Genomic DNA, 26,579 nt, shown 5'->3' on the forward strand with positions numbered 1-26,579 from the left:
ATCCCTCCCTCAAGGCTCAGCATAAATGCTAATTCTTCTACCAAGCCGTCCCTGATTCGTCTAGCCTGAAGTTTCTGTCTCTCCCATGCCTCTTGGATGTACTTACCACATTCTATTTTCTCTGGTAGTTGTTTGTTTATATCTTGTGTCTCTTAGTAGACTGTAAATTTCACAAGACAAGGTACTGTATTTTATTTATCTCTGTATCTGCCCTAGCACTTAATGCAGGCACGTGTCTAGAGGTCACTCCCAATAAATATTTATGTAATGAATGCATTCATGAGATTGGCTAATGTGAGAACTGGATTGTTCTAGGAAACATTTCTTCTCGGGATCATTTTACTTTTGGATCAGATCTGTGATTTTATTGGTACAGGGTATTCCCGGTAAGAAAACTTCCAATACAGATCAACACCTGTTTTTAGAGTTTTCTGAGACATTGAGAGATTAAATGACTTGTCCTCATCACACTACCAGTATGTGTTGGAAACCAAACTTGAACTAGGTCTTCCTGACTTCAAAACAATTCTCTGTGTACTATGCCACACTTCATCTCACACCTGCATTTGAACCAGGGACTTTTTGTTTTTATTGGGGATTATTAGTATTTTTTGATTAGCCACCCTACGGACCCCATTAGTCCAGCTAACATACATATGGGCATTGAATTAATGACTTGCATTTCCTTCTTTTCCCTTTATTATTTCTCTAACCTTTGTCTCTATGACCTGCTTAGATATCTGTTCTTTACTCTAGGAGAGAAGCAGAGGGGACTGAAATGAAGACCTTGCCCCTCTCATTGTCAGGACTTCCGGAAAGGCTGACTCTGCCCCTTGTTACATTAAACGCAGTTTCAAAGTCAACTGGTTACTTCAAAACAGTGCTTTGTTGTAGAAGGGAGATGTGAAGTGTGACCCTAATCTCTTCCTTTTCAGGCTCCAGCAGTATGGGTGCCAATCTGGAGGCTACTCTGTTATTCTCCCCAGCCTCCTTCCTCCCCCGCTCCCTCATGGCCAACCTGACCATCCATGTCATGGGCCGTGCTGTCAACATTCTGGAGGTAAGGCCAGCATTTGTTTCACTTTTCATAATATCTCTCCTGGAGAGCAGGACAGACACCTAGGGAGGTCTCAGTGAGGCAACAGTAGCACAGCAGAAAGAATACTAGATTTAAAGTTAGAGGGGCTGCATTCAATCGATTAATCAACAAGTGTTTACCAAGTACCTACAATGTGTGATGTGCTAAGCACTGTGCAAGGTGCTGGGAAGTATAAGTATAGGGAATAAAATGATCCCTACTCCCAAGGAACTTAAATTCTTTTTTTTTATTCTTTCTTTATTTTTAACATTCATTAATTTTTTTTTTTGAGTTCCATATTCTTTCCCTCCTCCCTGCCCCTCTCCTCATTGCGAAGGCAAACAATATTAGATCAATTATACATGTGAAATCATGCAAAAACATTTCTTTATTAGCCATGTTGCCAAAAAAAGGCAAGAAAAATAAAGTGAAAAAATTATATTTCAATCCAAATTCAGAGTTCATCAGTTCTCTCTCTGGAGGTGGATAGCATTTTTCATCATGAGTCCTTTGGAATTGTCTTAGATCATCATGTTAATAAGTGTAGCTAAGTCATTGTTGCAATATTGCTATTACTGTGTACAATGTTCTCCCGGTTCTGCTCACTTTAGTTTGCATCAGTTTATATAAGTATTCCCAGGTTTCTTTGAAACCATCTTGCTCATCTTTTCTTATAGCACAATAGTGAAGGAACTTAAATTTTAATGGAAGAGGGAGAGATAACAGATAAATATAATATAGATAAAATACATAAATATAGTATATAAAATATCTAAATATAAATCAATAAAATAATATAAATAAGAAAATAAAATGTAACTAAAAAGTTAATAAGCACATATTCCTATTACACCTATCTATAGATATCTATATGGTGACAGAAGACAGAAAGTCATGTGACAAGGAACAACAAAATGTCCAGTTTGGCTGGACATTATCTGTGAATATAGATATCTATATCTATATCTAGATAGACATTGATATATAGACATAGATATCTACGTAGACATATTATAGATATATCTGTATAGATAGCTATAGATATCTAGAGATCTATATTTAGATAGCTAGATATAAATTACAAGGTAGTTTAAGGGGGAGAACATTAATAATTGGAGAATCAGAAAAAGCTTCATACAGGAGAGTGCCTGAACTTCATCTCAAATAAAAAGTGTGACTCTTTGAAGGAGAAATAAGGAAGGAGTACATTCTAGGCACCATTTCAAAGGCAGGGAGATAGGAGATGGAGTGTCATGTATGAGGAACAGAGAGAGAAGGCCATTTTGGCTGGATAACAGAATGCAGGATGGAGAGTAATGTCAAATGTTAAACTCTCATCTCACACTAGACAAGTCATTTTACCTCTGGGTGTGACAGTTTCCTTTTCTGTAAAATGTAAAGGTTTGAGCAGATGACTTTTAAGGTTGCTTTGATCCCATGAGCCTATGAGATCCAGATAAGTCATGGGTGGTGTAGATTTGTTGACCTAGGTTGAGTTCTGGCTCTAATGTTTAGTAGCTGCGTGTCCATGGGCAAATATATCATTTAGCCTTTTTGAGACTCAGTTTCCTCCTGTGTGGTATGGGATATTTCCTCAGAGACTTGTTGTGAGGATCAAATGAAAAAGTGTATATAGAAGTCATTTTTAAACCTTAAAGTGATAGTTAGATATCAGCCATTAGTATTATACTTAATAATTACAAAATATTTTCCTCATAGTAAACCTGTGGGATAGGTAGTGTAAGTATTATTATCCTCATTTTACTGAGGATAACTGATGATACTGAAGCTTCATAATTTATCTAGGAAGGTTTCATCCCAAACCTTTCATTTAAAGCCTGTCACAGTCTGGCTCCATCCTACCTTTTGAAATAGATTTTACCTTACTCCCTTCGTGTACTCTACATTCCAGTCAGACTGAACATTTTGTTGTTCCTAGTCACATGACTTTCTGTCTTCTGTCACCATGCCTGTACTCAGGCTCTCCAGCATATCTAAGATAGAGGATAGAGTGCTAGCCTTGGAATCAAGAAGACTTGGGTTCAGACATTTACTGGGTAGCTGTGTGGCAAAATGTATCACATATCTCTGTGCTTCAGTTTCCTGATCTGTCAAATGAGTGGATTGGATCTGCTGACCTCTAAAAGTCCCTTCCAACTCTAAATCTATGATCCTGAGAATTCACTCTCTCCTTACCTCTTTCTTTTAGAATACCTAGTTTCCTTCAGGGTTCAGCTCAAGTTCTGTCTCTTATAGGAGGCCTATGTTAATTCCTTCACTTGCTAATGCATTCATTTGCCTATCAAAATTACTTTATATGGATTTTCTATTTATTATGTGCTCCTGGCATGGAAGGACTGCTTTATTTATTTATGCATTTATTAATTCATTCATTTATTTTATTTCTTTTTCATTCTTTTTATGCCTAGCTAAGGTCTAGCCCAGTACCTGGCATATAAAAGGTGCTTAATAAATGCTTGTCAAATTATCCATGCAGTTGCTCTAGGAGAAGATCTCAACTGACTCTATCCCCTGAAACTGGTAGGTCTCCTTCCACATTGGACTCAGGATACTTTCCAAATCTGTCCGCTTTCTCCAGACTCCTAATGGGACCAGGAAGTTACCATTGCCACTTTCCCATCAGCTTTCCAAGATTGTTTCTGTTCCAGTTCTGCAAAACCCCCATTGCCTGTCCTGAATATGCTTCTTTTTTCAGCTTGGGCTCCGGTTAGAAAACGCTGAAAAGCTGGCTTACAGGGTGTTTGGTAGGCAGCCGGTTATGGCAGCATTCCGGGACGATGATAAGAAAAGTGAGACCAAACCAGATACTGACATGGAACTCGCAGATGGAGTCAATGAGAAGTCAGGGTTGGCTAGAGCTGGGTGCCCTGGTGGGGGGCACAGTAAGATGAAGGAGCTCCAGGAGAAGGTAAGGGAATTTATAGACCCACACCCATCTCCCATCCGCACACATACAGCACACATCATCCCTTCAGGGGCTCTGGGACAAGTTTTTGAAAATAATGATGCCATTTAGAAGTAACTAGAGCAGGCAGGCCATTCAGACATCAGCGAGATAGTGTACTTTCTCTCACTTACAGAAAACAGATCTCTAGGGCAGATGTGTTCCTGCTCTTTCTATATGAACAATGCTTAGGATCATGCTCTGCCCCTAATCTTACCCCAAGGTTAATCTAGATTCCCTCTTTCCTGACCCATTACATCTTTTCTCTTTTCCTCCATATCCAGACCTCTTCCCCTAGTGTAATGTACTGAACTAAGAGTCAGGAAGATCTAGGTTCAAATAGTTCCTTAGCTACTTTCTAGCTATGTGACTCTGGTCAAGTCACTTAACCTCTGTAAATCTCAGCTAGCTCATCTGTAAAAGAAGGGGGTGGGCTTGATGGCTTCTAAGGTCCCTTGTAGCTTGTAAATCCATGATCTTTTGATCATCTGCCAACCCAAAACCTCTCATGAAGCCCCATCTGAGCATCAAGCTTGGGAGGAAACAATGTGCAATTGTGGGTTTGGAATTGGAGAACCTGGATTCAAATTCTGGTTCCTCTTCTAGCTACTTGTATGGCCTTGAGTAAATTATTCCCCAACTCAGGGCCTTGGTTTCCCCTTGTACAATGAAGGGTTGATGAAGAGGTAGGGCATAGTAGATGTAGATAGCCAGCCTGCCTTGAAGTCAGGAATTTCTAGGTTAAAACCTTGCCTCTGGCACATAGTGTCTGTGTGACTTGTCTCTCCAGGCAGCTCTCTGAGCCTGAGGAGGTCGTGACTTGCATTGGAGGAAGGGACTTCTTCACCGAGAATTCCCTTATACTAATGAAGTCACAGGCATTGTCCAAAATTAAATAGAGGGGTTAAACTCAATGAATTCTAAGGTTCCTTTCAACTATAAATCTATGATCCTTTGATTCTATGAAAATAAAACAAAGTAAAATAAAGTAAGAAGGTTGAGCGAGATGTTGTCTACCGTGCCTACCGGTTCTAACTTTTTGGATTCTTACTTGCTCAGGTGACTCAGAGGTGGGGGAAGAGGAGGGACCTGCAATGTGGTCTCAGTCTGAAAATTTTTGGGAATGAGCTTAGTTTCGTGGACTGTGGGGCAGTGAGAAGCCACATGAAGAGGTACTCCCTGAACCTGGCTGAACTGACTGTCAGACTCCTCAAGGTACATGCTGGGTGGAGCTGCCGCTGGGCTTGGGAACTGATTGTTGACAGGAGGTGCTGTCAATCCCCTCCCTTTGGCTGCAGGGTCAGGAGGTGCAGATTAACAGAAGGCTGAGCTTGGCAACCGAAGAGCTCTCCTTTCCAACTGTGTCGGGCCTCCCTGTGCAATTAGCCTTGAACGCATCAGCTGCCATCCACATCCGGATACGGGGGACCGTGGACTTCAAGCAGCTTTCGGATTTCTCCTTGGAGGGCTATATTAAGCCAAGGTACCAAGAGCTGTCCAGAGTGTAGGTACTGAAGCCCCAATTCTCCTGGGCTATGTCCCTGGCGTGGCTCTTACCTGCCACAGGGGAGAAGGAGCTAAATGGAAGCATCCATGTGGGCCAGGGGACAACCTCAGAACAACAGAAACAGCTCACATTTATGGAAATCTTTATGGTTCTTACATACCTTATGTATATTACTTTCATTTGATCCATGTAACAACCCCTAGAGGTAGATACCAATCAATCAGTATTAAACATCATGCCAGGCATCATGCTGGGCACCAGCCACAAGGACAAAATCGATCAATCCCTACTCAGGAGAGGTTTACATGCTGAGAAAACAAATAGTACGTATATATATATAGCACACATACATATATATAGCATAAATATATAGACTATATATAAATATATAGCATATATATAGACAAATAGTACACACACACACACACACACACACAGAGCATAAATATACAGTGAATTAAAACATATCCAAAGTAGTTAAATACAAGGTAATGTGGGAGGAAAGGGAATCTGTAAACATGGTCTAACCTCTTGTCTACCTCTTACTGCTCCTTTTCTATTCAGATTAGGGCTATACTCAGAACCCTCCCTGGCCCTGCTCCCCTGTTCCTGCCCCTGTCTTTCAAATGAAGATCTCAAAGCACCTTCTCCCTTTCTTTTTGTGAATGACATTAATGAGTGGTGTCCCTCCCTCCTTGAGTGCTTATCTCTCTGTCACTATCCCCACCTTGTTCCTTCTCTCAGGCATACACACAGCATTTGGGGAGATCAGGAAAGGTTCTATGCAAAGATTGTACCTAAGCTATATTCTAAAAGAAGAGAAGAACTCTGTGAGGCAGAGGTAATGGGGGGTGGGGTGGGGTGGGGGAGGCAGGGGGGAATGTGTTCTAAGCATGAGGGACAGCCAGTGCAAAGGCATGAAGAGAGGAGATAGACTGTGGTGAGTGAGACACAGAGAAAAGACCAGTGTAGCTGCCTCACAGAATCTGGGAGAGAGAGTAATGTCCAATAAGGCTGGAAAAGTAGGTTGAGGCCAGGTTGTGGAGGGGTTTAAAAGATAAACAGATGAGTTCATAGTTTATTCTTGAAGCAGTAGTGAAAATACCATCATTCCCATTTTGCAGATGAGAAAACTGAGGTTTTAAGAACATGTGACTTGCCAGTTCCTAGCTAATAATTGCTGCAGAAGAGAAATGAAGCCACATCTTTTCACTCCAAGTTTGGCATTCTTTACAAGAAACTGTACCATTGTCACCTCTCTTCAAAACCATGCCTGCGTAGAAATGGAGAGAGCTAGGTTTTAGTCCGTGTTCCTTAGCATTGATTTTTTAAAATTTAACTTTAAAAAACACTAGCTGAACTTGTTTCCCCATTTACATATTTCATTATATAATATACATCTGCATATATATGTACATGTATGTATATATGTATATGTGTATTCGAAAACATACATACAGAAATTTAGGGGCAGCTAGGCGGAGCCAGACTGCACAGAATGCCAGGCCTGGAGTCTGGAAGACTCCTCTTCCTGAGTTCAAATCTGGCCTCAGACACTTACTAGTTGTGTGACCCTGGGTAAATCACTTAACCCTGTTTGCCTCATTTCCTCATCTGTAAAATTGAGCTGGAGAAGGAAATGGCAAACCACACCAATATCTTTGCCAAGAAATTCCCAAATGTGGTCACGAAGAGTTAGATATGACTGAAACAACTAAACAACAACAAAAAGAAATTTATGGAGGCAAAATGGAAGAGTAGAAAGAACGCTGGCTCAATAGTCAGAGAATTTGGGTTCAAATTCCTTCTCTAACCTCTCTGGGTCTCAATTTACTTATTGGCAAACTGAGGGGCTTAATGATAAATCAATAAACATTTATTAAGCACCTACTATGTGCCAGGTGCTGTGCTAAGTAGTAGGTTACACAAAATGGCCTCTGTTTTTAGATCTATGATCCTATGAAGATGTATATGAAAATGTAGAATGAGAAGAGGTAGAATGTCTTAGTGGGCAGAGCACTGGACACTGTTGTCCACGATATATACAAATCCTACTTGCTCTGTGACCATGGACAAATCACTTAGCTTTTCTGATTTCCATATTTAACTTATATAAGTTATAAATGGGTTGCAACAGGACTTACCATGTGGATGAAATCACAGATCCTTTACATATTGATGTAAAGCGAAGTATTCATTTTCCATATTTTGGAAGCATAATCCAACTATCCAAGGACTCTGTTCACTTATAGAAGGCATGGTGGGTAGAGAAAGGAGCAAAACAGATGTCTGAGGGTTGGTAAAAGGTATGACTCTGGGCTGTAGTTTTCCTGACGCTAATAATAATAATGATAGCTAACATTTTTATAGATTTGCAAAGCACTTTACATATGCTATCTTATTTGATTTTCAAAACAGCCCTGTAAGGTAGATGTTATTACTATTTTTTTGCAGATGAGGAAACTGAGGCTTAAGTGACTTTCTCAAAGTCACACAGCTTGTAGGTGTCTGAGGCAAGATCTTCCTGAGGTCTTCAGGTCTTCCTGAGTCCAAGTTATCACTCCATCCTCTGATTTCCTGCTAGCTGCTTCTCCTAAGAAACGTCTACCATCGTGATTGGCTCACCAATCACAGCTTGTCTATATATTTCACCTTAGTGCCTTGATACAGATCGCAGCTCAGATGGGTGTGGCAGGCTTCCATGGGAAAGCAGGGGTGAAGTGGGTGACTGGCATTCGAAGTTCCACCAGCCTCGATGGAGGAATCATGGCGAAAAGGGGACAGGAGCTCAAGATGTTTCTGAATACGCCGGAGGAATCCATGGAACTGGTGAATTTCAGGTAGGCCTAAGTAGTAACGGACCACGTTTTACTAGATGTTCATGAAGGAGTAGGCCTAGGCCTCAGTTCCTTGTCCCATCTTCCCTTTGGACATGGTTTGTCCAGGTATTAGCTGTCTCTTAGGCTTTTGCTTATGAGGTGGTGAGGTCGGAGATGGACATGATCTCAGATGCACCTAATAGCTTGGGTGAGTTAAGTGGAGGAATCCAGGACTAGCTATGTCTTTCCCTTAGCTCTAAGCTGTATCTCATGACTGTGGATGGTGTGATGAATATTGACCGACTAAACAGCGCTCCAGACTTGAGGTCCTGCACTGGAGAAGAAGGTAAGCAGCTAACCTCATCACTCTTCCAACTTGAAAGGGAAAATCTGGTGAGGGACATAAAGGAAGTAGCTGACTTCAGACTCCAAAGTGGCTTCTCCTTGTTCAAAGGAATGTTATGGGGAGTGTTACTGTAAGTTTAGAAAGCCCTTTATGTGTTTTATCAGTTCCCGGGTCGCTAAAAGGATGGGTTTGGAAACAGTGTGGATATGATGCCACATATATGCTTATTACTGGAAATGTACTATTATAATACTCAGAGTGACCCTAAATAGAATGTTACTCAAAACAAAAATGACAAATCTCAAGAAGAATCATGCCAATCTCCAGATTTTCCAGTCTTCTATATAAACTCAGATGTTTTAACTTCATCATTCCTTTCAAAGAAGCATTCCCTCAAGACTGTGTTTAAGATAATGGAGCCCCTTTTCTTGGAAATAGAACCCTAGAGGTGTCGGGGAGGGGAGGGAGTATGTGTGCATATCCCCATTTAGGACTTTGCCTCTCTTTCCAGCATTCCAGGATCAACAGTAAGACAAGGATGCAGTTGTGGGTTATCTATCACCCTGGAATTGGGATCCACTACCTAACAGGGTAATACTACTATCTCTGCATTGTCACTCTTTCTTGTTTTTCCCCCCAGCATCTCATATTTGGGGCTGGCAGATGTGTTCCGAAGTGTCTTACCCAGCTCAGGTCCAGCCTTTCTCTCTTGCTGTGCCAATATCTGCAGCAGTGACGTTAAAGAAGCAGGACAAGGGACTACAGCAGTACCTGCTAGAAGCTGCCTGTGCTTATATTCCTCAGGTAGGGCAGAACAGAATTCTACCCCACCCGCTGCTACACCCCTATCATAAACTTATCAGTGCCATCTCAGTCTGGTTGAGTCTCAGCTACCACAGCATGACCAGTGCTTTTTGTTCCCACAAACTAACCTGTGGCTCACGTATGTTTGAACCTGGCCTCCCAGATGGGCTACTTGGCTGAGTGAAAACTGCTAAAGACAACAGAGTATAGCAGGAAGAACACAGGCATAGGAATTAGGCGACCCTGGCTACTAATCCCAGCTCTGGTCCTAACTTGCAGTGTGTCCTTGGGTAAGTTTCTTTTTAGACCTCTCTGGGCTTCAGGGTCCTCTGTCAAATCAGAGAGGTAGACTAGATGCTCTCTAAGGTCCTTTTCAATCCTCATATTCTGTGGTTCTCTGATTAAATGACTTCTATGGTTTTTTCCAGATCTAACATTCTGAGGATCTATGATGAGGTGATTTCAATGGTACCTTCCAGCCTTAATACTCTACAGCAGAATTCTGTATACATTTCACTTGTAACCACTAATACCCAAACTTTTATATTCCTTTTGCTGAATGGCATGGCTTTTTCAAGAATGTCTCAGATTTTAGGGGAGACTCGGATGAGATTCCATGAGATTCTCAGTTGGGTTCTTTGGAGAAGAGATCAAAAGAGGCTGAGGGTGGGGTGAGGATTGAGAGCCCTGGGACCTAAAAGGGAAGGTCATCCTTGGCACAGGATTATAACATCTTGGAAGGAATTTCCAAAGGGTGAGAGAGCCTTCTACATTTCCAGAAGGAGAGTTGGATCCCTGAAGAGGCCACCATCCATTTCTTTATGGGCACACCAAAGTCAGAACAGCCCAGAGATGTGGGTGTGGATCTCAGCTTCAGTGTACCTCAGAAGAAACTCCGAATCAAGCTACTTCATCCCAAGAAAAAAATCAAAGTGGATGGTATGTGTATGAAAGAAGGAGATAGTAGAATGACTTGTTAGTGTGCCCTTATCCAGTAGCTGAATCTTTTTTTGGTGGTTCCTTAGGGTGATTGTGAGTAATTTTTTTTTTTTACTGAACCTTGAATTTAGTAAGGACCTTAAAGGTCATCTCTATCAATAAGCATTTACTAAGCACACATTGTTGGGAGGCACTTCTAAACATCAGGAAAACAAAGGCAAAAACATGGTGATAGGGAGCCATTTAACCTAACTTCCCTCCAAATACAGTAATACTTGCTCCAAGATCCCTGGCTTAAAATCACCATTTAAACAAATCTAGTGACTAAGAGGCACTTCATGCCATGGTGATGTTCCACCCTGACCCCAGTCTTCTCTTCTACAGGCTAAACATCCCTAGTTCATTCAACCATTCTTTTTATGCCTTGGCTTCCAGATCTTTCACCATCATAATCATCCTTGCCCTTTGGACCCACTGTAGTTTGTCACTTTCCCTCTGAAATGTGGCGCCGTAATAAATTTTTCACGTGTCATCTGAAAAGTACAATGGGGCTATCCCTTTCCCTGACCTGGATCCTATGTGGGTCCAAGTGACTGGGGCTATGTATTCCTTTGTATTCCTAGCATTTAGCACAGGTGCCTGGCATGTAGTGAGCTTAATAAATGTTTACAGATTGAATAAAATTAATGCAACCCACAATTACATTAGTTTTTTTTTTAAAGTTGCAGTTTCACACTGTTGACTCAGTGTGGTCAACTAAAACCCTTAAAACACATATTTTTATGCTGCCTTCCCCAACATTGCCTCTGGTTTAAATACAGCTTGAATTGAAAAGCTTAGAGGTCTCAGACCACCCAGTAATAGGCTCAGCTAAAGCTGTGGAGGGGAAGTTGGTGTAGGGCCTGGCTAAATATTCATAGGCCCAATGCCTAGTTTATTTCACTGCATGGCTGGATCTCGAATTCAGAAATAAAAGCTGGAATCTGCAAGTAGTAAATGAAAGTTTTACTCTTTTTTGGCTCCACTTTCCTTCATCAGCTCTTTTGATGGAAACTCATCCACATGTTCTTTTCCTAATAGGAAAAATCGATTCTCTCCAGAGTACCCGCTTTGGCCACCTGGAAATAATCTTGGATGACAAGGATGTCTATTACATCAAGGTTTGTCCATAGACCCCAAAGTCAGTTCAGTTACATTCAATAGATTTTACTAAAAAAAAGTTTTACATATATATTAAATTGTTAGATTTCTCTTATAATAAAGCAACATCAAGAGACTTGTTAAGTGACTAACATATGCAATATACTAGAGATGAATAAATTTTAGTCCTTGCCTTCAAGGAGTTTATAGTCTAGAATGTGATAAGTGAGTGGTGTGGGAAGAGTAGACATAAAGTATATTAGAATTGAAAAGAAGGCAGTATTATATCTACCTGGGAATGGAACTGGGAGGGCTAGGGAGAGCTCAGAGAAGGTTTCATGGAGAACGTAACATTTCTGCTTGGCCTTGAAGCATGGGTAGGAATTCAGAAAGCAGAGAAGAGACAGTGAAATTCCATGAGTAGCAAATGACATGATCAACATTTGAGGTATGGTGAGGAATCCAATGGCTTGTGGCTTGAACATAGAGTCTATGAAGGGAGTAGTAGTAATAGTACTGGTGGTGGTGGTGGTGGTGGTAGTGGTAGTAGTAGTAGTAGTAGTAGTAGTAGGGACAGCTAGGTGGCACAGTGGATAGAGCACTGGCCTGGAAGTCAGGAGGACCTGAGTTCAAATCCAGCCTCAGACCAAACACTTGACACTTAATAGCTGTGTGACTCTGGGTAAGTCACTTGACTCCAGTTGCCTAAAAAAATCTTTTAAAAAAAAGTAGTAGTAGTAATGATAATCATAACTTGTTCTTGAGTCATTTTCAGTTGTGTACTACTCTATGACTCCATTTGGGGTTCTTGGCAAAGTTCCCAAGAAATAGTTTGCCATTTCCTTTTCCAGCTCATTTTACAGATAAGGAGACTGAGGCAAATGGAGTTAAGTGACTTTCCCAAAGTCACACAGCTAGTAAGTATTATGTGTCTGAGGCCAGATTTGAACTCAAGTCTTCCTGACTCCAAGCCTGGTACTCTATCTACTGTGTCACCCACTTGCCCAATAATGATAATAGTTAACATTTATCTCCTTTGATTTTCGCAATAATCTTGTGAGGTAGATGCTATCATTATCCTCGTTTTACAGATTAAGAAAATGAGGCTGAAACTGGGAAATAAGATACACAGGCAAAGGGGCATAGAAATCTATCTTACCCTATAGGAAAATAGAAGGGAAGGGGATAATAGAAAGGTTCGGGGGTAATAGAAGGGAGAACAGAATAAGTGAAGGAAGAATCAGAATGCAGACCATCATGGGGTGGGAGGAGGGGGGAGGGATAGGGAGAAAATTTGGAACTCAAAATCTTGTGGAAGTGAATGTTGAAAACTAAAAATAAATTTAAAAAGTTAAAAAAAAGAAACTGACGCTGAGAGAGATTAAGTGACTTTCCCTGGGTCATACAGTTAGTAAGTGTCTGAGGTCAAATTTGAATTCAGGTCTTCCTAATTCCAATTCAATGGTCTTACCCATGGAGCCACCCGATAGAAAAAATTGGATGATGTCAGATTTTGGATAGCCTTAAATACCAGATTTGAGAGTTTGGGTTATATTCATAGAATCCTAACTCTAGAGCTGAAAGGGACCTCAGAAGTCATGTAGTTCAACTTCTTCATTTTACAAATGTGGAAACTTGAAGCTCAAGGTAAGTGAGCTGTCCAAGATCACACAGACAGTGAGTGTCAGAAGTAGACAATGGGAACCATTAAAGGGTATAGCGCAGAAGAGTGATGTAATCACAGTTCTTTAAGAAAATTCTTCTAGCTGCATGAGAACAATAGATTGGGGCAGAGGGAGAGGGGAGGAATACAATCCATTTAGAAAGGTATTATAATAGTCCAAGTGAGAGAACTTAAACTAGTTTGGTAATGGTGGGAATGTAGAGGAGAGGACAGATGGAAGGCATATTATGGAGGTTGAATCAGATGGGCTAATTGCTGCAGGAGAAGATAACACTCCCATTTCCCCTATCTCCAAATTATTTGCATAATGCTTGCTAGCTTATGATTTCCTCTCCTATTGGGGACCTTTAGATGCTTATTAGTACAAATCTTTACCAGGCTCAGCATATCTGGCCCAGGGGTCCGGGCTAACACAGTATTTTTTGGAAAACACAGCTGACACATTACTTTCTCTGCTCCTTTGGGAAGGGAGGTGATCAGATGTCTAAGGAATGAATGAATGAATGTATGAAAAAGCATTTATTAAGGGCTAGCACTGTGCTAAGTACTAGGGATACAAATATAAAAATAAACAGCCCCTGCCTTCAGGGAGCTTACATTCTAATAGAAGAAGACAAATATATAGGGAAATGGTGGCTGTGGAAGTTTTTGGTTTTGAAAGTTACAGGTTTGGTAAGTAGAGTCATAGGAGAGTAGATTGTCCTGCCCTTTCCAGGAATAATGACAGAGTTGACTTGATTATGGCTCCAGAACTGGAAAAGGAAGGGAGAGGTGGGCAGGACTGGCATGAAGATGCCTAGGGACCCAAGCGAAGCATAGCTGGAGCTGGATTTAGATATGATGGGAATAGGAGAATAAGCATTTATATAGTGCATACTATGTGCCAGGTGCTGTGCTAAGTGATTTACAAATATCATCTCATTTGATCCTCACAATAACACTGTGAGGTAGGTGCTGTTATTATCTCTACTTTACAGTTGAAGAAACTGAGGCAGACAGAGTTGAAGTGACTTGCCGTACAGCTAGTCAAATTGGATTTGAACTTAGGCCTTCCTGACGTCAGGTCCAAATCTCTATCCACTTTGCCACCTATCTGTTTCTGGGTGATTGAGGCGACCATCAGTTAGGAAAGGGTACCCCAGACCAGGAGTTCTGGGGGCAAAAGGGGTGAATAATGATTTCTGATCTAGGCAGGAAGATAACTAGAGAGAGAAGATGCTCTTTGTCTCAAAGCCACAATAACTTCCCACTTAATGAATTTGGGGACCTGCCTAATAATTAGACCCTAATTAGTTGCTCATGTCAATTTTGGACTTGTAGAATGTTTGAACTAGAGATATCATCTGACCCAAGCCCCTGATTTTATAAATGAGGAAACTGAGGCCCAGAGAAATCAAACAACAAGTTAATGATAGGATTGGGATGAAAATTCAAGTTTCTTTCTTTTCAATTCAATGCTGTTTCCACAACAGAACAATGTTATTTTTCAGAAATCACAGGGTTATTGGAGTTCTACTTAGTAGGTTCATTTGTATCTGCCTTGGGCCAATGGCCAACCCTCTAGCTGCCCCTACTGCTTTCTATTGCCCTCTGCATCTCTGAATTCAATCATATGACTATCTTGGAGAAAATTTTTCCCGAGAATCTCTTAAAAGTCAAGCAACAAGGGCACTAGGATATAGAGGAAGAGTTAATTAAATCCCCCTCAAACCCCACTATTTCATTTCTATTAGATTTAATAGCCCGACTTTAAAAAAGAGATGAGGGACACAAACCCAGATGCTTTATTTCAGGGGCTGAGTGACATTCAGACCTCCAGGGGGGAACAGAGATACGAGACTCAGCTGGAGGCGAAGCTGATCAGAAGAGGCAGCCCTGTTATTCTCATGGGCAACATCACCAAACAAGTGGGCAGAAAGATGACATTCTCAGTGTCCCTGCTGAATGTGCTGAAGGACAAAGCCTTCTTGTCAGGTCAGGAGGAAGGAACAAGCCAGCAACAGCCTCTGTCCCTGTGGCCCTCTTAGATTGTGAATTCCTTCCCATTCTCTCTTCCTTCCCACTCCTCCCCTTTCTTGCCCCACCCTTCTCACTGCCACTGATCGTATCACACCCAACCCCCAAGCCTTTGCACAAAATGTTTGGAGTGAAAGGGATGTTAGAGATCATCTATCTAGTCTTATTTCCTCACTTGATGGATGAGGAAATGGAAACTCAGAGGGATGGAGTTATTTGTTCAAGGTCATGTAGCTAATTGGGGGCAGAGCTTGGAATCCTAATTCCCAGTGACTGCCACCATCTTCCTTAATGCTCATTGAGAACAAACCAGGCCATTGAGTTCATTCCTCAGTCTCAAATCCAGTTCTTTGTCTAGGCCTCTGACTGGTCCCAGATCTTCCATCTCTTTCCCTCTACCTTTTCTTCAGTCCATTTGGAGATCATTCCCTTGGCTACTGTTTCACCCCTAGGTCTAGTATCCCACTGATTGATTCTGCTTCTTCCAGTCACCTGGTGGGTCTTTCTCTCTGCAGCAATCCTGGAGAAGAAGGCAGAGGATGGACTCCAGCTATATGCACTGGAAGGAGAGGTCTACCTGCCAGATATCTTGGGTTTCCATGCCATTGGCCTGTTGCAGCAAAGAGGGAGCCTCTGGACCAATGCCCTAAGGATAAAATATGGGCTCCTAGGTATTGTACCATTTTGTGAGTGTCACATTTCCTGGGAAGGTTGGACCGGGGCCTTGGATGTGTCTACCGCAGTTCAGCACCATTTCTATTCAGGAAGTTAATGTCCTTCGAGTTCCTTATTGAGAAATAAATTGTAGATTTAGATCTGGATGGGACCTTAAAGGTCATTGAGCCCAAGTCTTTCATTTTACAGATGAGGAAACTGAGGTACAGAGAAATGAAATGACTTGCCCAAAGTTACATAATTAGCTAATTATGTGAGGTGGAATTTGGACTCACGCTTTCCTTACTCCAAGACCAGTACTCTGTCCATTACTCTCTGTTGCCTCAATGAGAGGGGCCTTATATATTTCTTCCTGAAAATTGGCTGATGATAACATAGGGCACGGGACCCTATCTTGTCTCTGACGGCTCTTTAATTTCCTCTTTGCTGCCAGTAACTAAGAGGAAAGAGAGGATGATAGTCCTCTATCAAAGATGCTATCCCTTAGCTTTTGGCCTCCAGTATCAGGAAAGCAGAAGAATCTTGGAAGAAAAGTAGAGATGTGAACTCAGATGAAACCCAGACAAGACAGACAGATACACAAATTCTAGGCTTGGAGTAAGAAAAACTTGGATTTGAGGTCTGATTCTATTACTTTGTGACCTCAGGCAATATGCCTTGAGAAGTAAAAGTCATTTCCATCCCATAATTAGGTGGGAATGTAACCTCTACCCCATGTTTAGGAAAACTTTAATGGAGGTGTTACAGGCTCATAGAGAGCTAGAGAAGACCTTAGAGGATATCTAGTCCTCTATCCTTATTTTATAGATGAGGAAACTCAGGCCCCAGAGAAGTGATATCATTTGCCCAAAGTCACACAGGCTCTAAGTGGCAGAACCAGGATTTTATCTCATCTTCTCTGATTCCAAATCCAACATTCTTTCCACTATACCATGTCATGACCCTCTCTTGAGACTCATTACATATTAAAGAAGGGATGGTTTGCTGGGGCTGTGGCATCCTGTGCTCTCCTATCCCAGGAGCTGGGCTGTGTGTTTGCCTGGTAGGAGAAAGGCAGGTCTTTCTGTGTTGACCGGCATAGGAGAGGCCAAGCACCTCCAGCAGGAATGCAATGCCGGCCAGAAGCTCAAAGTGGAGAACCGTCTGGAGGTGTACAAGCTGGACCTTGGGCATGAGTTTCACTGCACTCAGGTGCCCACGTATAACCATAAGGTAGGTGACTGAGTAGGATAGATGTCTGCGTCAAGCCCCAGTCTGCTGTAGCTCTGGAGATGAGACTGTAAAAGGGGTTCTATTGATATGTTTTCCTAGTTTACAGTTGTTGCCACAATCATATATCGTAGATGGGAGCTGTAACTTCTTTTATAACTTGCTTTTGAGGGAAGCTAAATGAATCCAATCTTTAAAGTTAGACTTCTTTAAAACAGTAATCCACAGAACAACTTTCTGTACCTCTTGACATTTATTCATTTGCTCATTACAGGAGCCCCTGGCATTGCCCTGGCTCTGGGCTCTGGGTCCAAACAGAACAGGTCCCATCTCTCCTCCATGTGAAAGCCAATCAGATACTTGAACAAAGATATGATTTTCTCCTTTAGTCTTCTCTTTCCTGGCTAAACTCCTGGGTCCTTCAACCAGACCTCATGTGTTAAGTGATCCAGGACCCAAGCAGAGACAAAAAGCAGTTCCCTGGCCAGATGCCACCAGAGAGGCCAAATTGAAGGAGAATAGGAGAATGGGTCTGGGTGTGCCCAGCAGTTGTGGGATATAAAGAAAGGATTATTTCTTGTCTGGTTGGCTGACTGATTCAATGGGTTACCTAGCCAGTTGCTGCTGCCCACCTAGCAGTTGAGAGAAACCAAAAGACTGGGGTTCTCCTTCTCTCCACTTTTCCCCCCTTATTGTGAATGATCTCTCATGATGCTAAGCTGTACTGGTCAGAACACATATGGACCTTTGTGTTCATATCTAGGGGAGAGAGAGGCATTTTAGGAAGGTCATCGACAAACTGGAACGCATCCAGAGGAAGGACCACCAAGAGAAAGAGGGCTGTAGGTACCATAACATAAAAGGATCAATGGGAGGAACTAGGAATGTTTGCCTTAAAGAAGAGAAAGCTTGGGTGGCAGTGGGGAGAGATGGCAGTTGTCTTCTAAAAATGGAAAGGAATTGGAAAGGAGATGAGACTTCTTTGGGGTCATTCCACAAGGCAGAACTAGGACCAGGGTCGGAAGTTCCAAGGAGGTTGAGTTCTAAGCTAATCATAACAAACAGGTTCCTGAAGGAGTCAACAATGGAATGGTCAGCCCTATGATAAAGCAAAAAGTTGTCTAATTTTAGAAGTATTCTAGCAGAAGAATAAATACGTGTCAGGGATGTCGTGGAAAGAATGTTCAAAAGGATCATGGGTTTGAACTGGAGAAGGCCTTAAGTATAATCTGATCTAACCTCCTCATTTTACATTTAAGGAAATTGAGTCCTAGAGAGTTTTAAGTGACTTGCCCAAGATCACTGAGATAAGAAGTGGTAGAACCAGGATTTTAACCCAGGTCCTCAGAAGCCAAATTCATCAGTGTGGGTTAGATAACCTCTGAAGCTCTTTTAGTTCTGAGATTCTATGGAATCTCATAAGTTTAATAGTTGTACTAAATTCTTCATTCTGCCTTGTACTTGATTATTAAGTAAAGCTCTCTAAAGAATGCATAAATCATCCCAGTTTATACTTTGACAGAATCACACAATTTAGAGGAACAAGGGACCTACTGAGTCCAAATCATACCCAAAAGAAAAGAAATCCCCACTACCACCTACTCAAGAAGTCATCCTACCTCTGCTTGAATATCTCCATTGAGAAGGAACCAACCAGCTCTCAAGGAAGCCCATTCCACTTCTGGATAGTTCCGTTTAGGTTTTTCTGGACATCTAGTCTAAATTTGCCATCTTTGTGACTTCTACTCATTGCTCCTGTACTCTGGGGCCAAACAGATGGGGCCATCTCTTCTCCATGTGAAAGCCCTTCAGACACTTGAACACAGATATGATTTTCTTCTTTAGTCTTCTCTTTCCTGGCTAAACTCCTGGTTCCTTCAACCAGACCTCATATGTTATGGACCCAAGGCCTTTCACCATCCTGATTGCCCTCCTCTGCCAGCTCCTCAGCTTACAATATTCTTAAATGATGTTGCCCAGGACTGAATACAATATTCCAGATGTAGTCTGACTCTCATAGAAGAGTCTTACCTAAGTTAGTACTCCCTTTTTTTTTTCTACTGCTCCCCACTCCCATTTTTCTAAACTTTCAATTTCTTTCAAGGAATAGTCTCCTTTAAAAAAGGATGGATCTTGACAGAGGGGTCATGATGAACTCAAGATGCACAATGAGACATTCATTTCTGGACTGGACAGATTCATGAATTCATTTTGCTTGATTATGCATATTTATTACAAGACTTTTCTTTTTTTTCCCCCCTTCCCCCTCCAATGTAGGGGGAGGTATGAGGGAGAAAAAAGAAATACTTACTAATTGAAAAAAGAAAAAGGATGATGGAGGAGAGAGGGAGATAAGGAGAAAGGGGAGAGGGGTCTGATAAAGTGCTATGTAGTATAGAGTCTTTGATTCAATTAGCTCTGTGTGTAGAGAGCTATGCTAGGTGCTGGAGGAGATGCAAAGCATCAATAAGACAAGGCTCTGACCTCAAGAAGCTTATAGTCTTACAGAGATGATATCTAATGGGCCAGTCGAGCCTTGGGGAGTCAACAATGAGAGACCTATGTCCTCCAGGTTCAACTGCAGCATGAGGAGAGCGTGTCCCGCCTACATTCCATGTTGGAAGTGAGCTATGGGAAGCACTGGGATGAGATCAACAACAAAAAAAAGCTCCGAATCAGCCAGACCTTCAAAAATGACTCTGGTCCATCCCTGAGCAACTACTTCATGGAGGTAAGTCCTGCTGACTCTTCCTGAAGCTGCTGAAATGCAGTCTATGGGTGGGAAAGGACGATAAACAGAGCGGGGAGGGAAGTGAGGTATGTCTAAGCTATCATCACAGAGGCTGATAGTTGAAGGAGAATTCAAGTAATCATTTAGTTTAGCCCCTTGCCTCCAGACAAGACCACAGCTGGTGATATGGATTCATGCTGGGTGGAAATATGGCAGCCAACAGAGCTGATGGCCAGCATTCGTTCCCTATCGTGAAGAGGCAGTGGGCTACAGCGAATAGAGTGCTAGATCTGGAGCCTGGAAGACCTGGGTTCAAATCTCACCACAACACTTGACTAGCTTGTGTGACCCCAAGCAAGTCATTTAACCTCTCTGGGCCTCAGTTTCCTCATTTATAAAATGAAGGGGTTGGACTTGATGACCTCTTAAGTTTCCTTCTAACTTTAAACCTTTTTTTTTTTTTTTGGTGGTTCTTAACTACAAAGGTTAAGGCCCTCTGTTCTTAACCTTTTTTGTGTCATAGACCCCTTTGGCTATGTGGTGAGGCTATGGACCCCTTCTCAAAATAACGGTTTTTAAATGCACAAAATAAAATAGATTGCAAAGAAAACCAATTATGTTAAAATGCAATTATCAAAAAAAATTTTTTAAACTCATATATCCAGGTTATAAACTCCTGTTTATGATCCAATGATTGCCTATGATTTCATTACCATTACGGATCCTGTACTTTGGAGAAGTGTTGAGGATGCCATCAGCCACCCCACGTCCTTTCCCTCCCCAGTTCCTCCTGCAGGTGCCCGAGAGGCAGGTGGATTACCGAACGCAGCTCCAGCATTCCAGCTTCTCCCAGGGCCATGTGGAGAGCAGCACTCATCTGAAGGTGCAGTATAATGGTCGCCTGCCCTTCATGGCTGGGCTTCAGTGGAAGGACATGTCTCGAGGTCTTCAATGGAAATGGGAAGGTGAGCAGTTGCAGGATAACCCCAGTCTTTTGGGGTAATGTTTGATGTCCCTGGAGAATTGGCGTGAGGGGGCTCCCTCTGAGATGTCTTCCCTAAGAGACCTAAACAGGGCCCAATCTATGACCCTTAGAAGGGTGGAATTATGGTCATAATTGGATGGCTTTCCTGGGTTCCTACATAGTTCTAGATGCTAGAGGGGGATACATACAACTGTAAGACGTGATTCTCGATCCCTAGGGGCTTTCATTCTAGCTGGGTGAAGGGAGTGGTAGAGGAACAAGGCTATAGGAGTTACAGGTGTGTTCAAGGAAGGCAGGAGTGTGCTGATAAATGTTTAACAACAATACCCACAACACACTTCTAAGTTAAATTTGCATCATTAGCATTTTCCCCATCACTTCCTGAAGTCTAGACAATCAACAGAACAATAAATCAAACCCTGATTTGTAGCATTTGCCAATTTTTTAGATAAAAATGCTCGCACTAAAAATTTAACAATTAGCTCTTGAAGGTCAGACTGGTTCCAGTATACCTCTGAAGAAGATGGATATCAATTTGAACTAAAAAGCTGGCCGAGATTACTGCAGGCCTTGTTAATGTGGCATAAGTGGCTGAATGACTGACCTTGGAGTCAGAAATTTGGGTCCAAGTCCTTAGCCACATGCTAACTCTATGAATCGTGGGCAAGTAAGTTGTTTTCTCAGTGCTTCTGGTTGCACTCTAGGCCTTTAAGTGGTACAGTGGATACAGTGCCAGGCCTAGAGTCAGGAAGACCCATCTTCCTGAGTTCAAATCTGGTCTCAGACACGTATTAGCTGTGTGACCCTGAACAAGTCATTTAACCCTGTTTACCTCAGTTTCCTTATCTGGAAAATGAGCTGGAGAAGGAAATGGCAAACCATTCCAGTATCTTTGCCAAGAAAACCTCATGAAGTTGGACATGACTGAAAAACAACTCAACGATTCCTTAAAGGCAAGAATTATTTTTTGCCTTTCTTTGTATTCCTAACACTTAGCATAGTTTCTAGCCATGATAAGTATCATGATGTGGAGAAACTCTCAAGGGAATGAATTGAAAAAAAGGGACAAGTCAGAGAAGGGAGAACCCTTTTTTTCATTCAAATCCTCATTTGTACTGGAGATAACCTTCATAGGTCAAAACCTATATTCCAGTAAATCTGTGATCTCATTGATGTGGACCCTCTCTCTAATGGTGCACATCCCAGCCTATCCATTCCTGCTCATTTTGTGGGACTCTTGTTCACATTTTCTTATATAAATGAACAGTGGGTCTGCTCAGCAATCTGGGGGTCTTCCTCAATTTCTCTTGACATTACACTGGTGCACATAGGCTGTCTATTGCTCCCTTCTGCCCAGCCATCTCCTCTGCAGCCTCCTCACCAACCCCTCAACCCTCACCAATTTTGTTACAGCAAAAATTGTTGTTTTCCTTTTCTTTCTCTGTCCCTTCTCCCCTTCCAGGTCTAGAACCATGAGCTATGACCAAATCAACTCTGCCGTTGTTTCTGGATGGGATGTGTCAATCTATTCCTCTTTGGTCCCACTCACCATTCTTGTAACTTTACAAACCAAAATACTTACCCCTGATCATCACTTCCCTATATGTGCTTTTTCCCTTATTAGAATATGAGCTTGGACATCACCAATATGGGAATTTGTTTTTCCTTGATTATGCATATTTATTACAAGAGTTTTGTTTTTATTTTCTTTTTCCAATGGAGGGGTAAGAGAAGGGAGAGAAAATAAATTTTTGTTAAGTTAAAAAATTAAATCTAAAAAAGTTTGCTAAAAAAATGCAAGCTTCTTGAGAGCAAGGGCTGTCTTTCCTTTTGTATTTGTGTCTCCAGCACTTAACACAATGCTTGGTACATGGTAAGTGGTTAATAAATAATCTTTCATTCATTCATTCATTCATTTAATGAGTTAATTTCTTTCAATACATGACCAACTCATCTTTTTTTTTCCCCACTCATACATTTCTTTGATGTTATCCTTTATTCCAGTGCTTTGTAATTTCTTGTTTGGAACATGTTGCAGCCAACTCATATCCATCCATCACTGTCTGGATGGTAATCACTTTTACTTTTTCAGAGACTCTAATGTTCCATGACTCACAATCATTTAACAACACTGGTAGAATATTGTTATTAGACTACTGTTATCAGATTATGTTGAAAGTTAACTCCTATGGCCTCATGTACCTGCCCTTTCCCAGCCCCTTGTCTTGGTCAGGTTTCCAGCTTCAGCAGAAAGTAGAGTTTGGATATAATAACAACAACATCAATAACAACAACAATAACAACAAAAAGTAATGTTTATATAATGCTTTATGGTTTACAAAGTACTATCTACATATGTTATTGATCCTCATAATAACTCTGTGAACTAGATGCTATTATTATTCCCATTTTACATGTGAGTAGACCGAGGCAGACAGAGATTAAGCCACTTATCCAGGTTCACCCAACTAAAAAGTATCTAAGGCAGGATTTGAACTCAGATCTTCCTTGATTCCAAGTTGATTCCACTTGATTCTAGTACTGTATCCACTGCACCACCTAGGTGTGTTTGGGGCCTGGGTAGCTTCTCTGTCTCTCTTTTTATTTCCTTGACGAAGGGAACTCAATATTTATAGAAGGCTCTGGCCCATGGCTTCCATGCTTCCTGTCCTTCCCTTCCTCTTCTCTCTCCCCACCCCTAAATAGGTGCATTGAACTTGGATACCCCTTGGTTGCTGTTGTCCCTGGCTCACAGGCTACACCAACCTCACCGTGCTGTGTACCAGGCCACTTGGGAGCTGACAACAGGGAAGGCCTTGTCCATCAAGAACCTGGTGGTGGAGCTGTCGTGCAAAGACAAACTTCAAGACAAAGAAGGGAAGATCCACATTTACACACCAACCACCACCTACCTCAGGGTGAGTCCAAGGGCATCTGTTTGGTGGTTACATGCATCATAAGCACTCAAGAAATACTTACATACCTATGTAATTAAGCTATATAGTCTATATTTTAAGCTTAATTGAATTAAGATATCTAAAGAGAGGATTGACATACACACACACACATATATATATATATGTATATATATATATGTGTGTGTATGTGTGTATATGTATTTCTGCTTTGCTCAGCATGCCAGAGTTCTTGTGCATAGGCCCCTCCTTATTCTGTTGGCCTCTGGTCTTTGTCAATGCCCTGCAACCTGGTCCTGGGAAGCCAGACTCAGTTAAGTTCAGGGACCCTTTTGCATCACCAATCAATGTGTGTGTGTGTGTGTGTGTGTGTGTGTGTGTGTGTGTGTGTGTGAGACAGAGAGAGAGAGAGAGAGAGGGAGAGAGAGAGAAAGAGAGAGATCAAGAGTGAAAAAAATCCCCCTGACTCATCACAGCATCTCCCTCTCATCCTCCCTCCCTTTGCTTGCTTGAAGCTCTTCCACTGCAGTCTATCCCAAGCTGCAGTTGGGTTTTGGTGATAGGAAGAGGAAAACTTTAGGACTGCCATTTGCATTCTTTTGTTGGTTTTTCCCTCTTCTTTAAGCTGTAGAGCCAGGATTCCAACTAGGGTCCTCGGATACCAGCTCCAACACTCTAGACCTGATGATCTTTAAGTCTCTTATAAGATTTTTTCAATTGTACATCCTGTAAAATGTCTCTGAAGGAGAATAGGCATCTCCTATGTGGTGTTGTTTGAGGAATTCCAAGTGGTGTAGTGGGTAAAGTGTTGGCCTTAGAGTCAGGGAAACCCAAGTTCAAATCTTGCCTCAGATGCTTGTTAGTTGTGTGGCTTTGGCCAAGTCACTTCTCTGTCTCGGTTTCCTCATCTGTAAAATGGGGATAATAATAGCACCTACCTCCCAGGCTGGTTGTGAGGGGAAAAAAATGAGATAATATTTGTGAAATTCTTTGCAAACCTTAAAGGACTAAACATTTACTTACAATTAACACTTTCCTCTACTGACCCATTCCCAATGTCTGAGGTTTCCATGATTATATATATATAATCTTTGGAACTTTCTAGAAGGTTTTTTGGTCTTCCAGTCTTCTATACAAAAAAAGATACTCTTGGGAAGGGTAATACTTTCAGCCTTTATTGAGCAGCCTGTTGAGGGGTATTACCAGGGCCAGCTCAGAGCAAGGTCTAGCTCAGAGCAAGGATAGGACATGGGCTAGTCAGAGGGAAAAGTGGGATAAAAACGAAAAGATAAAAAAGGCTCTAATCTACATCTGCTTTGCAATTTTGCCTCCGGTTAACCTTATCTTTTCCTCTAGTTTAAGGGGAAGTTTGGCACTTTAGCAAATCTGGCTTTGGCTTCCTGTTGACTTGGGACCAATGGGTTTTTTCTCCTTGGCCCTTTGTTTCCAGCTCTTTGATAGTATGAGCTGGATTAGCCTTCTTTTTTTATTTATTTTTTTATTTTTAGGCAGTTGGGGTTAAGTGACTTGCCCAGGGTCACATAGCTAGTAAGTGTCAAGTGTTTGGTCTGAGGCCAGATTTGAACTCAGGTCCTCCTGACTTCAGGGCCGGTGCTCTATCCACTGCCCCGCCCCCCAGGATTAGCCTTCTTTACCCATGACTCCCAATGCTAGAGGAGATAAGTAGCCTTTTCCCAGTTGGGGTCCAAAAACTGGTGCAATTCCTCTCTACAAAGAAACCAATGTACTTGCCTCATTTACAGGCATCCACATTGATTACCTGGGACCAGAGTGTTCTCCGAAGCCAGGGTGAGCTGGTGACCACCTGGAGTCCCCTGGTTCAGATTAAGGTTCACCTGGAGAATCACTGGGACAAGAAGCTCTTCCATTGTTGGCTAAAGGGTCCTAGGCAGGGACTGAACCTGACTTCTGCCTACAAACACACAGAGCAGGTGAGAAAATGGCCAACCAATTTTATTTATGGGCTTTGGCTGGAAGGGCCCTGTTCTTCTTCTTCTGTAGGGTCAGTCCCTGAAATAAGAAGTGTCACAGGCACTTCTGATGCCCAATAATTCTGCCATCTGGAGATATGACACCCAGCTGCTTTGCTCCAGATGCCCAGAGTCCTTGGTGTGGTCATTGTGCACGGGCCCCTCTTGCTCAACAGACCTCTGGTCCTTGTCAATGCCCTGCAACCTGGTCCTGGGAGGCCATACTCAGTCCAGTTCAGGGATTCCAGTTTGGCATCATCAATCAATCAAGCAAGCATTTATTAAATGCTTATTCTGTACCAGGTTAAATGCTGGGGATACCAAGAAAGGCAGAAACAGTCCCTACTTTCAAGGACTTTGCATTTTAATAGGGGAAACAATATGTAAATAGTTATATGCAAGATACACACACATACATACATACAACAGTCTCTGCTTATAAAGGGCTTGCAATGAAATAGGGATACAACATGTAAATAAATAGGTATATGCTACATATATGCATGCATACATACATACATACATACATACATACATAGTCCCTCCTTTGAGGACCTTTGCATTGTAATGGAGGAGACAACACGTAAACAATTAAGTAGATAGAAAAATCATGCATATATGTATACATACATGTGTGCGTGTATATATACACATGCACATATACACATGTAGTCCCTCCTTTGGGAACCTTGCATTGTAACGGTAGAGATAACATGTAAATAATTAGGCATATACAAGAGTCATGAATGTATGTATACATGTATGCACATATGTA

General features: G+C 41.8%; 2 protein-coding genes across 2 annotated transcripts in view; both read left to right on the forward strand.

Moving 5' to 3' along the window:
- The window catches only part of LOC114025853 (vitellogenin-like), a 50,033-nt gene extending 40,307 nt beyond the window's left edge, over positions 1 to 9,726 (forward strand). The window contains exons 15-21 of the mRNA XM_027839379.1: positions 936 to 1,060; positions 3,795 to 4,007; positions 5,103 to 5,258; positions 5,342 to 5,526; positions 8,208 to 8,390; positions 8,624 to 8,715; positions 9,356 to 9,726. Coding sequence (XP_027695180.1) covers positions 936 to 1,060; positions 3,795 to 4,007; positions 5,103 to 5,258; positions 5,342 to 5,526; positions 8,208 to 8,390; positions 8,624 to 8,715; positions 9,356 to 9,699 — 1,298 coding nt within the window. The 3' untranslated portion in view covers positions 9,700 to 9,726. The remainder of the gene's footprint in view (positions 1 to 935; positions 1,061 to 3,794; positions 4,008 to 5,102; positions 5,259 to 5,341; positions 5,527 to 8,207; positions 8,391 to 8,623; positions 8,716 to 9,355) is intronic.
- Positions 9,727 to 10,382: 656 nt separating this feature from the next.
- LOC114025854 overlaps positions 10,383 to 26,579 on the forward strand; it is a 34,461-nt gene continuing 18,264 nt past the window's right edge. Inside the window, exons 1-9 of the mRNA XM_027839380.1 lie at positions 10,383 to 10,458; positions 11,539 to 11,618; positions 15,076 to 15,256; positions 15,814 to 15,969; positions 17,055 to 17,185; positions 19,755 to 19,913; positions 20,698 to 20,878; positions 23,605 to 23,816; positions 25,577 to 25,765. Coding sequence (XP_027695181.1) covers positions 15,169 to 15,256; positions 15,814 to 15,969; positions 17,055 to 17,185; positions 19,755 to 19,913; positions 20,698 to 20,878; positions 23,605 to 23,816; positions 25,577 to 25,765 — 1,116 coding nt within the window. The 5' untranslated portion in view covers positions 10,383 to 10,458; positions 11,539 to 11,618; positions 15,076 to 15,168. The remainder of the gene's footprint in view (positions 10,459 to 11,538; positions 11,619 to 15,075; positions 15,257 to 15,813; positions 15,970 to 17,054; positions 17,186 to 19,754; positions 19,914 to 20,697; positions 20,879 to 23,604; positions 23,817 to 25,576; positions 25,766 to 26,579) is intronic.

The sequence above is a fragment of the Vombatus ursinus genome, unplaced genomic scaffold (genome assembly GCF_900497805.2).
Source record: "Vombatus ursinus unplaced genomic scaffold, bare-nosed wombat genome assembly UNPS02014832.1, whole genome shotgun sequence".
NCBI lineage: Eukaryota > Metazoa > Chordata > Mammalia > Diprotodontia > Vombatidae > Vombatus > Vombatus ursinus.